This window comes from Panthera pardus, unplaced genomic scaffold, assembly GCF_024362965.1.
Source record: "Panthera pardus isolate Hobbes unplaced genomic scaffold, ASM2436296v1 HiC_scaffold_1, whole genome shotgun sequence".
NCBI classification, from domain to species: domain Eukaryota; kingdom Metazoa; phylum Chordata; class Mammalia; order Carnivora; family Felidae; genus Panthera; species Panthera pardus.
In genome coordinates this window covers 85,104,900-85,125,008 of record NW_026526654.1, presented here as the reverse complement: position 1 = coordinate 85,125,008, position 20,109 = coordinate 85,104,900, and the positions used below count along the sequence as shown (strand labels likewise).

At 39.8% G+C, this 20,109-nt stretch overlaps 1 protein-coding gene across 6 annotated transcripts in view; it reads right to left on the bottom strand.

The window, feature by feature from the left end:
• The window catches only part of LOC109266144 (phospholipid-transporting ATPase IB-like), a 225,712-nt gene that overhangs the window by 186,538 nt on the left and 19,065 nt on the right, over window positions 1-20,109 (bottom strand). For 5 of the 6 annotated variants that reach the window (XM_019447931.2, XM_053900764.1, XM_053900771.1 and 2 more), the window contains exons 2-6: window positions 15,605-15,749; window positions 6,434-6,533; window positions 2,416-2,514; window positions 1,260-1,305; window positions 391-431 (exon numbers count right to left, since the gene is read on the bottom strand). In XM_019447931.2, the coding sequence (XP_019303476.2) occupies window positions 391-431; window positions 1,260-1,305; window positions 2,416-2,514; window positions 6,434-6,533; window positions 15,605-15,705 (387 nt within the window). In that variant the 5' untranslated portion in view covers window positions 15,706-15,749. The remainder of the gene's footprint in view (window positions 1-390; window positions 432-1,259; window positions 1,306-2,415; window positions 2,515-6,433; window positions 6,534-15,604; window positions 15,750-20,109) is intronic. The other variant, XM_053900778.1, reaches the window with a different exon arrangement.

Genomic DNA, 20,109 nt, shown 5'->3' with positions numbered 1-20,109 from the left:
CACTTGTGGGCTGTGTGACCTTGAGCAAAATATACTTAATTCTCTTTGATCCTCTACTTCCTTCATCATGTTTCATAGATAAAAATCTGTAACTTTAAATATGGTAGGCGCCAGGAACGCCTGTGTGGCTCAGTCAGTTAAGCGTCCGACTTCGGCTCAGGTCATGATCTCACGGTCCGTGAGTTCGAGCCCCGCGTCGGGTTCTGTGCTGACAGCTCAGAGCCTGGAGCCTGCTTCGGATTCTGTGTCTCCCTCTCTCTCTGCCCCTCCCTCACTCATGCTCTGTCTCTCTCTCCTTCAAAAATAAATAAAACATAAAAAAAAATAATAATAAATAAATATATATGGTAGGCGCTTCTTACTAAGTTAAAAGTTCAAATACGTTCTTACCTCTTTCCACATAATCACTTTCCATTCATTCTCTCTGAACACTGAAAAACATATAGCTATATATTAACTGTAACAATTATATTAGGTAAAGTCCAAAATAATAAAAGATACTTTTCCAAAAATCTAAATGTGTTTCTTTACAGGGTACTGTCTTTATTAATTTAACCTTGACATAAAGTGGAAAAATATGTAAACCTTGTTCACACACACTGCACCAAAATAGAGCAATATGTATAATATAATGTAACGTAAGTATAGACAGATGACAGGTAGAAGCTATGTTAAGTTACTTCCACTCCTGAGAAGTTCGCTGCTACATGCTAAAATACTGGCTGATAGCCCAAAAAATAACCTATATTTCTAATCAATTATCAAGATAGCACATATCAAAACTAGGACTGGGAGAGACTATGTAACACCCAGATCTTTTTTTTTTTCTTCTAATGTTTATTTTTGAGAGGGAGAGAGAGAGGGAGACACAGACTCTGAAGCAGGTTCCAGGCTCTGAGCTGTCAGCACACAGCCCAACTCGGGGCTCAAACTCCTGAACCGTGAGATCATGACCTGAGTGGAAGTCAGACATTTAACCGACTGAGCCACCCAGGTGCCCCTCCAGATCTTTTCGATTGACGTAAGAATTGCTCATATCCCAAATATTCCAACTTCCCATCTCTTTTCTTTTCTTTTATCCTAATTAACATCATTGATGATTCTTACATATGGCAACAGTTTCCTTCTGGTTGTTGGTTTTTTGTGTCTCTATTCCTTTAAATAATAGAACGTTATGAAACACAGTATGTGTATCTATTTGGTCAATTTGGGTATTTTCTTACAGTGAGAAGAGATAAAAGCTTAGTCTAATATCTTACCTATTGTGTTCTTTGTGTTGACTAATCTGTCTGCCATATGTCGTTTCTGTTATAGAAAAAAATCCATTACATCGGAAGTTCAGAGTGAATAATTCACATTATAATACAAGTGACAGTAGGTTTAAGAAAGAACAGAGGCAGCAAACCTGTCAGTCTCTTCTTCGTTTTGCCCTTATCTGACTCTCCTAAATGAGAGGTCATCTAAGGGAGGGGCTAAGTGTGGCCTCGGGAGACGGCTTGCCTTGGTTAACATCCCAGCTCTGCCTCTTACTAAGGCAGGCTTCGCAGGTCACTAACCTGTCCGTGGCTCCATTTAAGTGAACACATGCAAACACACACACACATGCACGCACACGCACGCACGTGCACGCACATTTTACAGGGCCTCCTACATAATGAATGCTACTGAAAATGCTAGCACATTATAGGTTGCTTTCAATGACTATATTTATAGTTAAACACATAAGTAGCAATCGTGGATTTCGCTCCAATTTAGCCCAAGGCTTTAAATCAAGTTTGAGAAATTCTTTCCTATTATAAACCAATCAAAAGACCAGCAACCAAACAGATTTTCCTGATGTCCTATCTTAATAAGATATGAAGGAATTCGGCACAAGAATATGAATAACAAATAGTTAGCAATTTTGGAAAATGAGCATGAGGATTGTGAGTGAGGAGGAAGGGGCCTCTACTGGAGTGGCCCAGCTGTCTTTATGAGGTAGGGTCAGAGCAAACAGAAAGCAATCTTAAATGTCTCTCTTCTTTTCCTTCACAGCTAAAACCTGCAGGCTCTCGTGAAATTATAGCTCTGACAAGGTTAAAGGAGAAACGAAGTCACTGCACAATTCCTGACCTCTTAGGATCTTCACCTCTGGTTGCATTATATCCCCAAAGATACTATAGTTCTTATGACCACTATTAAGTCCTGCTGGTTTCTCAAACACACACACACACACACACACACACACACACACACACACACACACACACACACTTTAAAATTTGAAACCTTAGAGTTTAATTCACATTTCACAACAACTACAGGTTTAAAGAATTATACCAGTTGCAAAACACGCAGCTAGGAAAAAGAGCAAGAAATACACCTCATGTACTCAAGGCAATAGTTTTGAGAACATTTCACTAACAGTAAACTTACATAATCTTCTACAATCTCTTTGATGCCTGAAATGGTAAGTATAATCATCAAAGGCAAGAGAGTTGTATATTTTCCCGTTGGAGACACATCTGGAATTTGCTGCGAAAACAGAGTTACACTATGAATTCTATGATAAATTTTTCTTGTATTTTGCTTAACACTAAAAGCCAGGCTACTCGTGGCATACCCAGGACATGAAAACAACACACGGTGTTAAATAAAAAGAGACTCTTAGCACATCGAAACCATCCCTCGAGCACGGTGTGAAACATTACATTATGGGAAAGCCACCAGTGCGCCTACTTAACGCTTCAGTCATATGTCACCTTCCCAAGAGAATACTGTTATTACGTTTTGAATTCAGAGGCTTGGACTGTATTCTGAAGCTGACTGTATTTGAAGCTTTCAAAACTTAATTGTCTAAGATAGCATCCTTTCCAAACAGTTAAAGCCAGAAGGTCAGTTATCTTAACCGAATCTTGCTTCTTTTTGAGGTGGAAGAGAAATTTTTTGGAGGCCTGGGAGAATAACGTTGCTTGGGTACAAATTACCTGTGGAGAGGGCTCTGGGGCTATGCCCCACTGTTTAAAGATAGGAGAAATAAAGTGACAAGCAGACTGGCAGTCTTCTGATGGACGCAAGGGTAGATGAGGTTGTAAAGGAGATCCTTTAACAGATTTAGAACAGCTCTCAGGCCTGTATTTCTAGACTTGGGTCTAGAGAGTGGATACTCTCTATGCTGCCTTATTTCCTGCTTGTTATTTCTTTGTGCAGCCAAAGAGTATCTATTCTGAAGCGCTCAATAATTCTTGTGGTTACTTTAAAAGCAGTCAGACACAGAGGAAGAAAGGGAGAGGTTCTAGGATCGCTGAGGCTATCAATGAAACCTGCCATCCAAAGAACTTGCCTCTGCCTGACTTCTCCATCTCTCTGCAGTGCACCCCAAGCCCGTCGTGTTGCTCCCAGGCCCCCCTCTCTCTTTTCCTCAGTTAAAGCCTCACCGGAGCTGGTCGCTTCACTGTAGCTCCTGACTGTCACTGCCTTCTCACTACAGTCCAAGCTTCTGAATGTAGCTCACAAAGCTTCTCATTACCTGGCCTCGGCCAACATCTTGAGCTTCTTCTCTACACTCCAGACAAAATTTTTACCATTTCCAGAACATTTCACATGCTAGAGAAAATTTTAACACTTTAAATGTTCACAATGCAAAACATATAAGACCTTCTTGGAGAAAAGTCTACCTCTTTCCCTCCCCCACTGGGTCCCTGGTTCTCACAAAAGGCGACCAGTGTTTCCAGTTGCTGTGCCTTTGCTCACACGGTCTTCTGTGCCCCAAAGGTCTTCTCTTCTTCCACTGACCTCTACTTACTGTTAAGCTCCTCATTCTCTAGTCTTTGGCTCAAATGTCTTCTTTTTCAGTACCTTTTCCTGAACCACTCGCCCTCAAGCCCAGAGTAGGCTGTGTTCCCCTAGCACTTTATAAATATTTCTTACAGCACTTGTATGTTAAGACTACCCGCTCTCCAAAGGGAGAACTACGTCTGACAATTCACCCTTGAATTATTAATTTCATGCCCAGGTTTTGGTACACACTATGTGATCTCTATAAATTTGTGCTAATGCCAATCTTATGTTTAAGGTCAATTCAACAGATTCATTAAATTCTTATCTCAAAGCTTGGCCGTTTTGAAGGCACTGTTTCTTTTCTTTTTTTCTTTCTTTCAACGTTTTCATTCATTTTTGAGAGACAGAGACAAGGCGTGAGTGGGAGAGGGGCAGAGAGAGAGGAAGACACAGAATCTGAAGCAGGCTCCAGGCTCTGAGCTGTCAGCACAGAGCCAAATGCAGGGCTCAAACTTACCAACTGTGAGATCATGATCTGAGCTGAAGTGGGACAGCTAACCTACTAGCCACCCAGGTGCCCCTTGAAGGCACTGTTTCTATTCTCAAGGAATTTGCAGTTTGCCAGGAGAAATAAAACCAATTATAATGTATAGCACAGATTACTGCTACAGAAGATAAGGAAGGGAGAAATTAGCATGGGACATGGCATTTAGTGGAGTTTGGAAGAGGATGGTTTTGAGTTATGCCTTTAAGAGAATGGGTAGGGTGTAGCCAGATGAGTGCCTTCTGGGTTAGAGAATAGAATGAACCAAGGTCTAAAGAGAGGAAGAAAACTGAAGAATTGTGAGGAGACTTGCCTCTTAGATTGTGTTGGGTTGTAGGGTTCATGACAAAAACAAGGTTGAAGAAACAGGAATAAACCAGATTATGGAAGGCCTTGAATTTAAGTGTTTTGAAAAGATGTCATTCCTAAAAGAAAACACAGAGGGAAAGCTTCCAGACGTTGGTCTTGGCAAAGATTTCTTGGATATGACGCCAAAAGCACAGGCAACAAAAAAGCAAAAACAGACAAGTGGGACTACATCAAACTAAAATTCTTCTGCGCAACAAGGGGAACCATCAAAAAAATGCAAAGGCAGCCTACAAAATAGGAGAAAATATTTGAAAACCCTCCATCTGGTAAGGATATAGAAGGAACTCCAAATCAACAGGAAAAAAAAAAATAATAATAATCCAATCACAATGGGCAAAAGACTTGAATAGACATTTCCCCAAAGACAACCTACAAATGGCCAAGAGGTACATGAAAAGGTGCTCAATGTCACTAGTCACCAGGCAAATGAAATTCACAACCACAATGAAGTATCACCTCACACATGTTAGGATGGCTATTAATTAAACACAGAAAATAACAAGTGTTTGTGAGGATGTGAAAAAATTGGAATCCTTGTATGCTTCTGTTGGGAATATAAAATGGTGCTGCTGTTACAGAAAATAATATGGAACTTTTTCAAAGAAATTAAAATAGAACTACCATATGCTTCAGCCATCCCACTTCTGGGTATTTATCCAAAAGTTGAAACCAGGATCTTGGAGAGATAGCAGCACTCCCACATTCAGCGCAGAATTATTCACAATAGCCAAGATATGGGAACAACCTCAATGTCTGTCGATGGATGAGTGGATAAAGAAAATGTGGCATCTATACAATGGAATATTATTCAGATTTTAAAAAGAAGGAAATTCTGGGACACCTGGGTGGCTCAGTTGGTTAAGCAGCCAACTTCAGCTCAGGTCATGATCTCACGGTTTGTGAGTTCAAGCCCCGCATTGGGCTCTGCTAACAGCTCGGAGCCTGGAGCCTGCTTTGAATTCTGTGTCTCCCTCTTTCTCTGCCCCTCCCCTGCTCACGCTCTGTGTCTTTCTGTCTCTCGATAATAAATAAACGTTAAAAAAAATTATGAAAAGAACGAAGTTCTGCCACATGTAACAACGTGGATGAATCTTGAAGGCATTATAATGAAGTAAGCTATAGAAAGACAAATACTGCATGAATCCACTTATGTGAGATATCTAATGTAGTCAGATTCATGGAGTCAGAGTAAAATGGTGGTGTCAGGGTCTAGAGAGAGGGAGAGATAAGGAGTTGTTATTCAATGAGCATAAAGTCTAAGTTATGCAAGATTAAGAAGTCCTAGAAATCTGCTGTACAACAGATGTCTATGGTTAACACTGGTATATCATACACTTAAAATTGTTAAGGGGGTAGATCTCACATTAAGTGTTCTTACTGAAATATTAAAAAAAGAAAAGAAAATTAGCCATTTCAAACTAGCATTTGGACTTTCTTTAAACTCTTTCTTTTAATATAATGAAATTATCCTCTCATGGAGGTGGCATACATTATAAAAGTTAGTCCAATAATATCTCATTAATGATCTAAATCAGGAAGAACTGTGGGCCAGTTCATCTACTGGGCATCAACACGTTTTTCATCCCCCAAATGAGAATTTCGAAGTCTTACTGAGTAACTTAAATATTGTAAGAAGAGAGTTCTCTTCTTGCCGTGTTTCAATTTATTCTGTACGCTCAATTTTTATTTCAGCTAAATGAGCTTTTTACATTTTTCTTTTTTAAAAAAAGCATAATCCAGTAATGTGTTCAGGAATATTACCTGCAATATAGTAATGAACAGGAAGAAAGCATTAGCAGCTTTGCTAAACTGCAGATACAGATATCGAGGGAGGAATGACCATATGCTGTACTTGGCTGTGCTGTAGGCAAAAAGAAAATTACCACTGTCAGTTCACACTCTGAACTCTAAAAACACCAAAGGAAAACCCACAAGTGGATAAAATATTATTATAAAACACTGACTCTTTTCTGAAGATTTTTTTGTCGTTTTTGAACACTCATTGTTACCTGAAAACAATGTCAGGACAAAGAAAGAATTTTCTCCATCTCAGGAAGAACTACGAATACAATAGACAAGCAAGATGTATTCCACATTTTCTAATGGCCTGTAATTCTTATAACAGAACTCCTAATCAGCATCTGTCTTATAGTTCAAGGATAACAAGAGCCAGCAATGTTTCTCCCTTCTCTCCCTCCCAGGAGCTTTATTATTAAAAGCTATCTTAAATCCATCTACCCCCAAAGGCCTAGGCCATGTCATGGACAAAGAAAACCATCACGGGTGTGTTTCTTTTTTTCTAAGGAATCTACTACATTTAAACATCAGAAAGGGGCGCCTGGGTAGCTCAGTCAGTTAAGCCTCTGACTCTTGATTTCAGCTCAGGTCATGATCTCACAGTTCCTGAGATCAAGCACGGCGTAATGCTCTGCACTGACAGTGTGGAGCCTGCTTGAAATTCTCTCTTTCCCTCTCTCTCTCTCTCTCTGCCTCTCCTCTGTTTGCATTCTCTCTCTCTCTCTCTCTCTCTCTCCCCCCGCCCTGCTTTCTCTCTCTCTCTCAAAATAAATAAATAAACTTTTAAAAATAACCGGAAAGACCAGGAGTTTGGGGAAGATGGCAGAACAGGAGAAACCTGAATCCACCTCGTCCCACAAACACACAGAGATAACAGCTCCATCACATAGAAAAGGCCACACCAAAAAGGGCAGGAAAGGCAGAGCTGCATTTGGGAACCAAATCCCCAGCACAACTAGCCGCAAATGGGAGAGACAGCACAAGTTCCAAAAAGCAAAAGGATGTGACCCCACACAGGGCACCCCCAGCCCTGGGGACCCACACTGATGAGTCCCCATAAAATCTGGCTTGAAGGCCAGTGGGGCTTCAATCCAAAAACTTTAAAATTCATCAGGCTTAACTGTGGGAGAGCCAGAGAGCGAGGGAAAGCTGAGTCCCTGCCCTTAAAGGGCCAGCATACTAAACAATCCAGCCCAAGGCCCAATACAGAAGCAGCAGTTTGAAAAGCACATGGGGTATACATGAAGATTTACTGACTAATCTTAAAACATGTGCCTGGAGGGGCAGGAATCTGCATGAGATTTTTCCAGGAACAAGAGTGCTGGCAGAAGACATTTCTCTTTCCTTCCCCCAGGCTAGATAGCCAGATGCTTGTGGGAGCCAGCAACACTCTTCATCCACCTTTCTAGCATCAGGTGCCCCAGCCCAGCATTCCCCTGTGGACCCTCCCCATCCGGCCTGCCTGATTCTTCAACAGGCATCCCAGCAAAGCAGCTGCTGCCCAACAGACCCTGCAGGCAGCTCCCACAGGGACCAGCACCGCTCCAAAGGGACTCCTGCCCTGAAGAGAGGAAGACATAACCCCATATAACAACACGCCCACAGTTTCTGCAGCCAGGCGTCTTGGCTGGCTCTGCAGAAAGCAAGCCCTGCCCTAGGGTGCATGTGCAGCTATGGCAGAAAGGCCAACTGCAGACAGGTTGGCTGACTGCTGGCCCTGCCCACCAACAAGCCCACAGTAGCTGCAGACATGCCTCTCCACAGTGCAGGGAGCAAACCCTGTCCAGGGCACCAACAGAAGAAAAAATGGGTCATTGCAGCTGTCTGAACTAAGAATAACTGAGGCCCAGCTATAAGTGGAGGGTGCAAGACAGCCCACACATTCTGAGCCCTCCTGTCTCACCCTGGAGGATGTTGTCCTGGGGACCAACGGAGATTGCACTATAGGCACCACTCCTATTAAAGACCGCTACATTCAAGTCCAGGAGATGTAGCCAACCTGCCTAATACACAGAAATAGACACAGAGTTACAAAATCAGGAGACAGAAGAATATGTCACAAATGAAAGAACAAGACAAAATCATAGGAAAAGACCAAAATGAAACAAAAATAATACGCTTGATAAAAAAATCAAAGTAATGGTCCTAAAGATACTCAGAGAACTTGAGAGAAGAGTGGATGAACTCAGTGAGAACTTCAAAAAAAAGACAGAAAATGTGAAAAACCAGTGAAAGCTGAAGAATTCTGTAACAGAAATTAAAAATACAGTAGAGGAAACCACAAGCAGATTACAGGATGCAGAAGAACAGATTAGTGATCAGGAAGATAGGGTAATGGAAATCAACCCAGCTGAACAGCAAAAAGAAAAACCAATAATAAAAAATGGAAATAGGTTAAGGGAACTCTGTGACATCATCAATAACATTCAAATATAGAGATTTCAGAAAAAGAAGAGAAAAAGAAGGGGGCAAAAAACTTATTTGAAGAAATAATAGCTGAAAACTTCTCTAATCTGGGGAAGGAAACAGACACCCAGATACAGAATGCAGAGAGAGTCCCTAACCAGATGAACCCAGGGACGTCCATACCAAGACATATAATAATTAAAATGGCAAAAAAGTAACGATAGAGAATTTTTTAAAAAGGAAGAGACAAGCAGAGAGTTACATAAGAAGAAAACCCCATAAATCTATCATGTGATTTTTCAGCAGAAACTACAGGCCAAAGGGGGTAGCATGATAGATTCAAAGTGCCAAAAGAAAAAAAAAACAAAAAAAAAACCTACAACTAAGAATATTCTATCCAACAAGTTTACCATTCAGAATAGAAAAAGAGATAAGGAATTTCCCAGACAAACAAAAGTTGAAGGAGTTCATCACCACTAAACCAACCTTACAAGAAATGTTTACGGAAATTCTTTAAATGGAAAGAAAAGGTCATAATAAGAAGAAAATTATAAGAGGAAAAATTTTCATAGATAAAAGCAAACATATAGTAAAGGTGGTAAATAACTCACTTATACATGAGTATGACAGCTAAAAGACAAAGGCAGTAAAATCAGTTATCTACAGAAAATTGGTTAAGAGATATACAAAATAAAATGATGTCAAATATGACATTATATACATAAAACATAGAGGGGGTGTAAAATTGTACAAATATAAAAATATAAAATGTACAAATATAAAAATAGCAAAAAAATGCTTTTATTTTGTTTTTAATTTTAATGTTTGTTTATTTTTGAGAGGGAGACAAAGACAGAGACAAAGCTCAAGCAGGGGAGGGGCCGAGAGAGAGAGAGAGAGAGAGAGATACAGAATCTAAAGCAGGATCCAGGCTCTGAGCTGTCAGCACAGAGCCCAACGTGGGGCTCAAACCCACAAGCTGTGAGATCATGACCTTAATTGAAGTCAGATGCCTAACCAACTGAGCCACCCAGGCACCCCCAAATTTAGTGCTTTTAGAATGTGTTTGAACTTAAGTAACTATGAACATAGACTACAACATACATAAGATGTCATATATTTGATCCTGGTGGTGACCACAGATCAAAAACCTACAACAGATACATAACCAATAAAGAGAAGGAAATCCAAGTATAACACTAAGGAAAGCCATCAAACCACAAGGAAGGAGAGCAAGAAAAGAATAAAGGAACAGAGAACAACTACAACACCAACCAGAAACAACAACATGGCAATAAATATCTCAATAATTAAATGTGAATGTACTAAATGCTCAAATCAAAATACATAGGGTAACTGAATAAATAAAAACAAGCAAGACTCATTTATAAGCTTCCCTACAAGAAACGCACTTTAGACCTAGAGGCACATACACACGGAAAATGAAAGGATGGAAAAACATATACTATGCAAATGGAAGCCAAAAAAAAAAAAAAAAACCTGGGGTGGCAATACTTAAATCAGACTAAATAGACTTTAAAACAAAGACTACTGCAAGAGACAAATAAGGACACTACATAATGATAAAGGGATTAATCCACCAAGAGAATATAACAATTGTAAATATCTATGAACCCAACATAGGAGCACCTAAACACAAAAAGCAAACATTAGCAGTAATAAAGGAAGAAACTGACAGTAATACAGTAATAGAAGGGGACTTTAATACTCCACTTACATCAGTTAATAGATTGTCCAGACAGAAAATCAACAAGGAAACAGTGTCTGTGAACCAGATCAGACTAGATGGACCTAACAGATATAAACAAAATATTCCATCCAAAACAACAGAATACACACTATTTTCAAGTACATGTAGAACATTCTCTAGACTAGATGACATATCAGGGCACAAAACAAGTCTCAATAAATTTAGGAACATTCAAATAATCTCAAGCATCTTTTCTGACCAAAATGGTATGAAACTAGAAATCAATTACAAAAAAAAAAAAAAAAAAAAAGAGCTGGAAAAAACACAAACCCATAGAGGCTAAACAGTATGCCCCTAAACAACCAATGGATCAATGAGGATGACCTCAGTTTGGCTTGTCTGGCATTTTCCTCCTGCTCAGAGTGAGGTGATTTGTTGGGATGGAACACAGAGGTAAAGTGGACTTCTCGTCACATCATGTCAGGGTCCCCATCATCAACACCATTTATTGCTGCTAATGAAAAACTCAAAAAATACATGGAGACAAATGAATTGAAAACACAATTTTCCAAAATCTTTGGGACACAGCAAAGCCTGTTCTAAGCAGGACGTTTATAGTGATTCAGGCCCACCTCAAGAAATAAGAAAAAAATTCCAAACAACCTAACCTTACACCTAAAGGAGCTGAAAAGGAAGAACAAACTAAGTCCAGAGCTAGCAGAAAGAAGGAAACATAAAGATTAGAGTGGAAATGAATAAAATGAGACTAAAACAATAAAGATAAATGAAATCAAGAGCTAGTTCTTTAAAAAGATAAAGTTGATAAAGTATAACCAGACTCATCAAGAAAAAGAGAAAATGACTCAAATAAAATCTGAAATGAAGGAGAAGAGGGGTGCCTGGGTGGCTCAGTCCATTAAGTGACCAACTTTGGCTCAGGTCATGATCTCACGTTCGTGGGTTCAAGACCCACAACGGGCTCTGTGCTAACAGCTCACAGCCAAGAGCCTGCTTCAGATTCTGTGTCCCCCTCTCTCTCTGCCCCTCCACCATTTGCACTCGGTCCCTCTCTCTCTCAAAACATGAATAAACATTAAAAAATTAAAAAAGGAAAAAGAAAGGAGAAAAACCAACACCACAGAAATACAAAGGATTATAAGAGAATATTATGAGAAATTGTATGCCAAAAATTGGACAACCTAGAAGAAATTCCTAGAAACATACAATCTTCAAAACCTGAATCAGGAAGAAATAGAAGATCTGAGCACACAGATTGCCAATATTGAAATTGAATTAGTAACCAAAAAACTCCAAACAAACAGAGGTCCAGGACCAGATAGCTTTACAGACGAATTCTGCCAAACTTTTAAAAAAGAGTTAATACATATTCTTCTCAAACTATTCCAAAAAACAAAAGATGAAGGAAAAGTTCCCAATTCATTCTACAAAGCCAGCATTACCCTAACACCAAAACCAGACAAAAACACTACCAAAAAGAGAAAACAACAGGCCAATATCTCTGATATGAATAGACTCAAAAATCCTCAACAAAATATTACCAAACTAAAACCAACAATACATTAGAAGAACGATTTACCACAATCAAGTAAAATTTATTCCAGGGATGTAAGGGTGGTTCGATATGTACAAATCAATCAATGTGATACATCACATCAACAAGAGAAAGGATAAAAACCATATTATCTCAATAGATGCAGAAAAAGCAACTGACAAAATATAACATCCATTTTTGATAAAAACTCTCAATAAAACAGGTTTAGAGGAAACATACCTCAACATATTAAAGGCCTTATATGAAAAACCCACAGCTAAAATTATACTCAATGGTGAAAAACTAAGAGCTTTTCTTCTAAGATCAGAAACAAGAAAAGGATGTCCACTCTCACTAGTTTTATTCAACAGATCACTGGAAGTCCTAGCCACAGCAATCAGACAAGAAAAAGAAATAAAAACATCCAAATTGGTAAGGAAGAAGTAAAACTGTCACTATTTGCAGATGACACTATATTTGAAAAACCCTTAAAACTCCACCAAATGACTATGAGTAATGATAATTTAGTAAAGTTGCAGGATACAAAATTACTATACATAAATCTGTTGTGTTTCTATACACTAATAACAAAGCTGCAGGAAGAGAAATCAAGAAAAAAAAAATCTCATTTACAATTGCACCAAAAATAATAAAATATCTAAAAGTAAACTTAACCAAGGAGGTGAAAGACTTGTACTTTGAAAACTGTAAAATATTGATGAAAGAAATTGAAGATGACACAAATGGCAAGATATTTCATGATCATGGATTAGAAGAATCAATATTGTTAAAATGTCCATACTACACAAAGCAATCTATGCATTTAGTGTAATTCCTATTAAAACACCAACATTTTCACAGAACTAGAACAAACAGTCCTCAAATTTGTATGAAATCACAAAAGACCCCAAATAGCTAAGGCAATCTTGAGAAGGAAGAACCAAACCAGATGTATCACCCTCCCAGATTTCAGGATGTACTACAAAGCTATAGTAATCCAAACATTATGGTACTAAAGCTATAGTAATCCAAACATTATGGTACTGGCACAAAAACAGACACTCAGGCCAATAGAACAGAATAGACAGCCCAGAGGTAAACACACACCTATTTGGTCACTTAATCTATGACACGGGAGGCAAGAATATAAAAAGGGTAAAAGACAATCCCTTCAATAAATGGTACTGGGAAACTGGAAAGCTACATGCAAAAGAATGAAACTGGACCAATTTCTTACATCATACACAAAAATAAAATCAAAATGGATTAAATACCTAAATGTAAGACTTGAAACCATAAAACTCCTAAAAGAAATGTCCATTTGGCATTGGACGTAGAAATATTTTTCTAGATATGTCTTCTCTGGCAATGGAAACAAAAGCAAAATTAAACCATTGGGACTACACCAAAATTAAAAGCTTTTGCACAGTGAAGGAAACCATCAACAAAATGAATAGGCAACCTACTGAGTGGGAGAAGATATTTGCAAATGACATATCCAGTAAGGGGTTAACATCCTATGTATATAAACTTATTCAAATATAAATGTATTCCCCTCAACCCCCCCACAAATTAGTGTGATTAAAAATGGGCAGAGGACCTGAATAGGCATTTTTCCAAGGAAGACATATAGATGGCCAACAGACAGATGAAAAGATGCTCAACGTCACTAATTATCACGGGAATGCGAATTAAAACCACAATAAAATATCACTTTACACCTGTCAGAATGACTATAATGAAAAATCACAGTAACAAGGATGTGGAGGAAAAGGAACCCTCATGCACTGTTGGTGAGAATGCAGATTGGTACAGCCACTATGGAAAACAGTATGGAGATTTCATGAAAAATTAAAAATATATTTACCATATGATCTAGTAATTCATTACTGAATATCTACCCAAAGAAAACAAAAACACAAATTCACAGATCTATATGCACCCCTATGTTTATTGCAGCATTATTTACAATAGGCAAGATATAGAAGGAACCCAAGTGTCCGTCCACAGATGAACGGGTAAAGAAGGTATGGTATATATCAAAATGGAAGGACCTAGAGGGTATAATGCTAAGTGAAATAAGTCAGCCAGAGAAAGACAAATACTGTATTATTTCAGTCGTATGTGAATATAAGAAACCAACAAAGAGAAAAGAGGCAAACAAAAAACCAGAAACTTAAATACAGAAAAATAACTGGTGGTTGCCAGAAGGGAGATGAGTGGGGGGATGGGTGAAATAAAGGGGATTAAGAGCACACTTACCCTGATGAGCACTGAGTAATGTATACACTTGCTGAATCACTATATTATACACCTGAAAACTAATATAACACCGTATGTTAAGTATACTTCAATCAAAAAAAAAAAAAAGCCTAATGCTAAATTCCCCAATGTAGGATAATGGTGGAGAACTCAGCAGCTCTGTGAGGTTTCACTGCAAAGCACTTTACCTTGGGAATGCAAACTGGTGCAGCCACTCTGGAGAACAGTATGGAGGTTCCTGAAAAAGTTAAAAAGAGAACTACCCTATGACCCAGCAACTGTACTACCAGGTATTTATCCAAAGGATACAAAGAGTAGTGATTCAAAGAGGCACATGCACCACAATGGTTATAGCTGTCAACAACAGCCAAACTGTGGAAAGAGCCCAAATGTCCATCAACTGATGAATGGATAAAGAAGATGTGTGTGTGTGTGTGTGTGTGTGTGTGTGTGTGTGCGTGCACATGTGCGCACATGTGTATTTAATGGAATGTTACTCAGCCATCAAAAAGAATGAAATCTTGCCATTTGCAAGATGTGGATGGAGCTAGAATGTATCATGCTAAGCGAAATAAGTCAGTCAGAGAAAGACATAGGACTTCACTCACATGTGGAATTTAAGAAACGAAACAGATGAACATAGGGGAAGTGTAGGAAAAAGAAAATAAGATGAAAACAAGAGGGAGGCAAACCGTAAGAGACTCTTAACTGTAGACAACAAACTGAGGGTTGCTGGAGAGGTGTTGGGTGGGGGGGATGGGCGAAATGGGTGATGGGCATTAAGGAGGGCACTTGTTGGGATGAACACTGGGTGTTATATGTAAGTGATGAATCACTAAATTCTACTCCTGAAACCAATACTACACTATATGTTAACCAACATGAATTTAAATAAAACCTTGGGGGGAAGAAAGGAAAGCACTTTTACCTCCTAGGTATTGCTAAAGGGCACTCTCTATTGGCAGTGGGCTGCATGGTACTGCTATGAACAGGAGGAACAAGTGAGAGCAGAGGCCAATTCAGAAACAGAAACCTTGAGGGTGAGATGAAGACACAGCCTATTCTTGGTAGTGAACTTGAGAATTCAAAGTTTCTCAGGGTTTGAGACAACTGTTACAGCCTGAAGTATCTACACCAAGTGTATTTTGCAGGTGAGGACCACATCCTCCTCCTTCCTCTCCTCCCAGCTACACACACTTCTCACCTGATGGAGTTTTTGCAGAAGTTGTTCCTAATGGGCTCATTGAGGTAAATGGTGCGGACTTTGGACACGTCTGATCCTTGCAGAGACTGTTGGCAGCCCATCTTTTCCTCCACCTTCTGACAGATTAAAGAGAAATCAACAGGTCCTACAACAAGAAGGCAAAGGAATGTTACCCAGAAGTACAACTGAAATCAGGCTCCAGGGAACGCATCAAGTGCATTGCATGTTGGACCTCTGTTGAGTCCCCAGGGAGGAGACTGTTTCCCTAGCCTCCAGTTCACCACCTGTCGCATCCATTTCTCCAGGGACCAGACATCCAAGACCTCCCCTGTCACCCTGTATTGGCGAGGCGGTTCTGGTTCCCTCATGGCTACCACATCCCCATTCCCTCCCCAGCCCTGGAGGCTCTGGGTGGGCACTGACACTCAGCCCAGGCAGGAGACTGGGGAAGATGCAGTGAGATAGGGCCCAGCAGCTGGCCTCAGAAAAAGAATGGGCGAGGGGAGAAGGTGAATAGGGCTGGGGGAAGCGGAGGGGAGAGTGTCTTGGCTGAAGAGCAGTAGCTCCATGACCAGAGGGCAGCCCCCTGACCCAGATGGCCTTAACATTCCCCTCAGCTTGACTAAATTGGAAATAGATGTCTTGTCTCTAGTCCCTGAATTCCCTTTCCTTTTTACTAACGTGAAGCATTTCCTTTGGAAAAGGTGATTGTATGTTGTTATTCTACTCCCTTTGAAATGTACAGAAATGTCCTGAAAAGCCCCTTGCCAGCTTTAAGATCCATGGGAAAGCTTTTCTCAAGGACCTGGGAGATCCCTGAAATGTAATCATCAAAGAAGTTCTCCATTCCATGGCAGGGTAGGAACCTAACTTCAGGGGGTGCCTTGCTCGGAGTGTAAAATTCTCACAAGTCATGAAGATAAGAGAAAATGTAGTTATTCTTTGGGTAAAGCCAGTTAGCAGACACAGGTGGCCAACAATCCTCCTCCTTCCCCACCCCAGCTTTTTAAAACTCCCCCCCCCCACCTTTGTTTCAGCCAAGGTGAGCTCAGTCTCTCTCCCCTATTGAAATAGCCTTGAATAGTCTTCCTGGCCCCATTACCTTCACCCAGGTAACGTATATTTTGATATCTCCTACCCCCAAAATAAGTAAGATTTTTGACCAAGGGGCCAAGGAAAGTCTCATTTGTTTCTGACAAGAAATAGAGGCTAGTGTGCCCTCAACAGTAAGAAGCATTTTTATGTCTGAGTCCACGTACCCAGTTTTCCTCAGACCTGCCCAAGGTCCTGTAGCGCAGGATTAAGAGGGATATTCAAGTCCTTGAGTCACGAACTTTGTCACCATCACTGGATGTTTAGTAAGAGAGCGATTTCCCTTCAAGCGTTTCCCTAACAATGCATCCATGTGTGAGGGTGAAGAAACAAAAAGTGAGTTCCAGTTTACTAAGGGGCTGCTGACGAAAATAAATAAAGCTCTAAACACCTGACTAGACATGTGTGATCTTCAAGGCTATCAACAGGCTTCAAGGAGGAGCCCGTTGACCTGCTGCTACCTGACAGAAGGGTGCTGGTGACCAAGTGTCCCCAGTTGAAAGGCCTGAGCCTTTAATGTCCCAGCTCACACACTAGGTGCCTCTCACCACACCAACGTGTCTCTTCAGCAAATAACTGGTCTCTTAGAGTGGCCCCATTAAATTGTATAATAGTACAAAGTGAGCCAACATAGAATCTATGAAAACGTAATGCAGCCCTTTGCCCATAAAAATGACAAACCCTAAGGAACAAAAGACAAAGGAAATTCTTGTTTGCACATCAAAAGAATTAAGTTACAAAACACACAGAAAATACATTTCCTGTAAAAGAAATTAAATATGGCCATTATGAAACAAGAAGTCAAAAACAGAAATACTAAATTATTTTTTGAAGTGATAATGAAACTGCAGAAGAATTTTTAATGTGACCTGAAAGAGCTCAGAAAAGAAATGAAAGAGAAATATCTTAAGAAAAAGGAAAGCCACCTTAGAAGCAACCAAGATAACAGAGCTGAAAAGAGGCATGTCCTGCACAGACTATGAAAACTAAGCAAAATGAAATGAAAAAGAGCACAGATGATAAAGAACTGGAGAAAAATTACAGACGTGGGACAAAGGATCCAAATATGCATATTTCTTGTCCTTAAGAAATTTAAAACATGAAACAAAAATATTGAAAGTCATAGTAGAATAGATCTTTCTTTAATGAGAACAAAACAACTAAGAAAAATCTAACACAAATTCCAAGACACTTCCTGGTTAAGTTCATTGGACTTTAAGAATAATGAAAAAAAATCATTATTAGACCAGCCAATCATTTATGAAGTTTGGAAAGAGAGGGACTATGGGGCCCCACATAGAAGTCATCACTGAGGCAGGAGACCAGATGTCCTATCAAGAAATGAATGAAAAGCTGGTAAACAAGATGTAGAAAGCAGTGATTTACCTGGATACAAAAACAAGGCTTTAGGTAATCATAGGCCATCTTATTGTGACCGAACTTTCTGTTGACACAGCTTAAAATGGTGACTTTTTTTTTTAAGGCTTTTTAAATTCACTACTCAAGCGAGTAGCTATTATCAAGCCAAATTTTCATCAAAAACAAAATTCAAGAGAATTAAGTAAAAAATTCAAAAAGCACCTTCCTCCTGAAGAAATGTGCCAATTAACACCAAAATTAACTGTGGGGAAACAGGGGTTCTATAAGGCAAGGCTCGGGTCATGCCCAAGATAGAGACTCTGAGAAAACGTCATAGTCACAGAAACTCATCTCAGGGTCAGGGTGAAGTTGAAAGAATGCTGTCCCATTATCCATTCAACCACTCCCACAGGGCCTTGGTATAATTCTGGCAAAGGAGAGAGAGACAGAGAGAGACAGAGAGAGATGGGAGGGAGGGAGCTTTCTAGCAGAATAACCCAAACTGGCATCATCAGAGTTGGCCAAGAAATCTCAAGTACTGTCAGTTTAAGATGGTTCAGAATCAGTAGTGCTACAAGGTAAAAGCAGATAAAAACACATACAAAGAGAGGGAGAGAGAGAGAAATAGGGCAAAAGCAGTATGTTGGCAGATGATGGCTATGAATTTTTCACAGAGGCAAGAAAACCAAGACATCTCAAACAAAGTAAGTCAAGAATAATATTACACTTGGATTTATAGTGAAAATGCAGAAAAATCAAGACAAAGAGGAAATCTTAAAAGCGGCCAGAGAAAAATAAGAGGAAGGAATGTTTCCCCAAAATTTTATGAAACTGCATTATGACACCAAAACCAAAGTCATTACAAGAAAAATTCAAATCCATTATAAGCATGAATATAAAAATCCTTAGCAAGAAATCAAATCTACCAATATGCAAAACGATTACACACCATGACTTTTATGCACTGAATTGCATCTTCACACCAAAAAATGATCCGTTGATGTCCTAACCCCCAGTACCTCAGAATGTGACTTTATTTTGAAATAAGTTGTCTCAGTCTGCTCAGGCTGCTCTAACAAAATACCACAGACTAGGTAGCTCATAAACAAATTTATCTCTCACGGTTTTGAAGGCTGGGAAGTCTGAGCTCAAGGTGCCAGCATGGTGGTTTTGGTGAGGGCCACCTTCCTGGTTCGTAGCTGGTGCATTCTCATTGTGTCCTCACACAGTGGCAGGGGCTAAGGACCTCTCTGGGCCCTCTTATATAAGGCATCGATCCCATTCGTGAGGGCTCCTTCATGCTTAAGCACCTCCCAAAGGCTCTATCTGCTAACACCCTCACCATTGGTGCTTAGGATTTCAACACATGGATTGGGGGGAGGGGGCCACAATCATTCAGACCACAGCATAAGGTCCTTGCGGCGTTACCCAAATTGAGATAATGTCATAGGGTGGACCCTAACCCAGTATGACTAGTATCCTTATGAAAAGGGGAACTTCGGTCACAGAGACAGACACACATATAAAGAGAAGACAATGCGAAGAGACAGGAAAATGCCACGTGAACATGGAGGTACCAAGTGGAGTCGTGCTGCTGCAAACCGGGGAACACCCGGAGCTACGAGAAGCTGGAAAAGGCAAAGGATGACCCTTCTCCTATGTATTTCAAGTGGAGTGTAGCCCTGCTGACCTTGATCTTACACTTCTATACTTGAGAATTCTGAGACCATAGATTTCCATTGTTCTAACTAAGTCACCCAGTTTGTGGCACTTTCCCTATGACGAGCCTAGGAAACTGACAATGACCTAGTGGGGTTTATTCCAAGAAAGGAAGTTTGATTCATCATTTGAACATAAAATGATGTAATTTATCATCTCGAAAGACTAAAGGGAAAGAAAACAAACCCTATGGTAATCTCAACAGATACAGAAAAGGCATTTGACAAAGTTCAACATCAAATGATCAAAACTCTCAGCAAGCCAAGAAAATCGGGGAAGTTCTTCAACCTAATGAACGATATCTATGAAAAACATGCAGCAAATATCAGACTTAA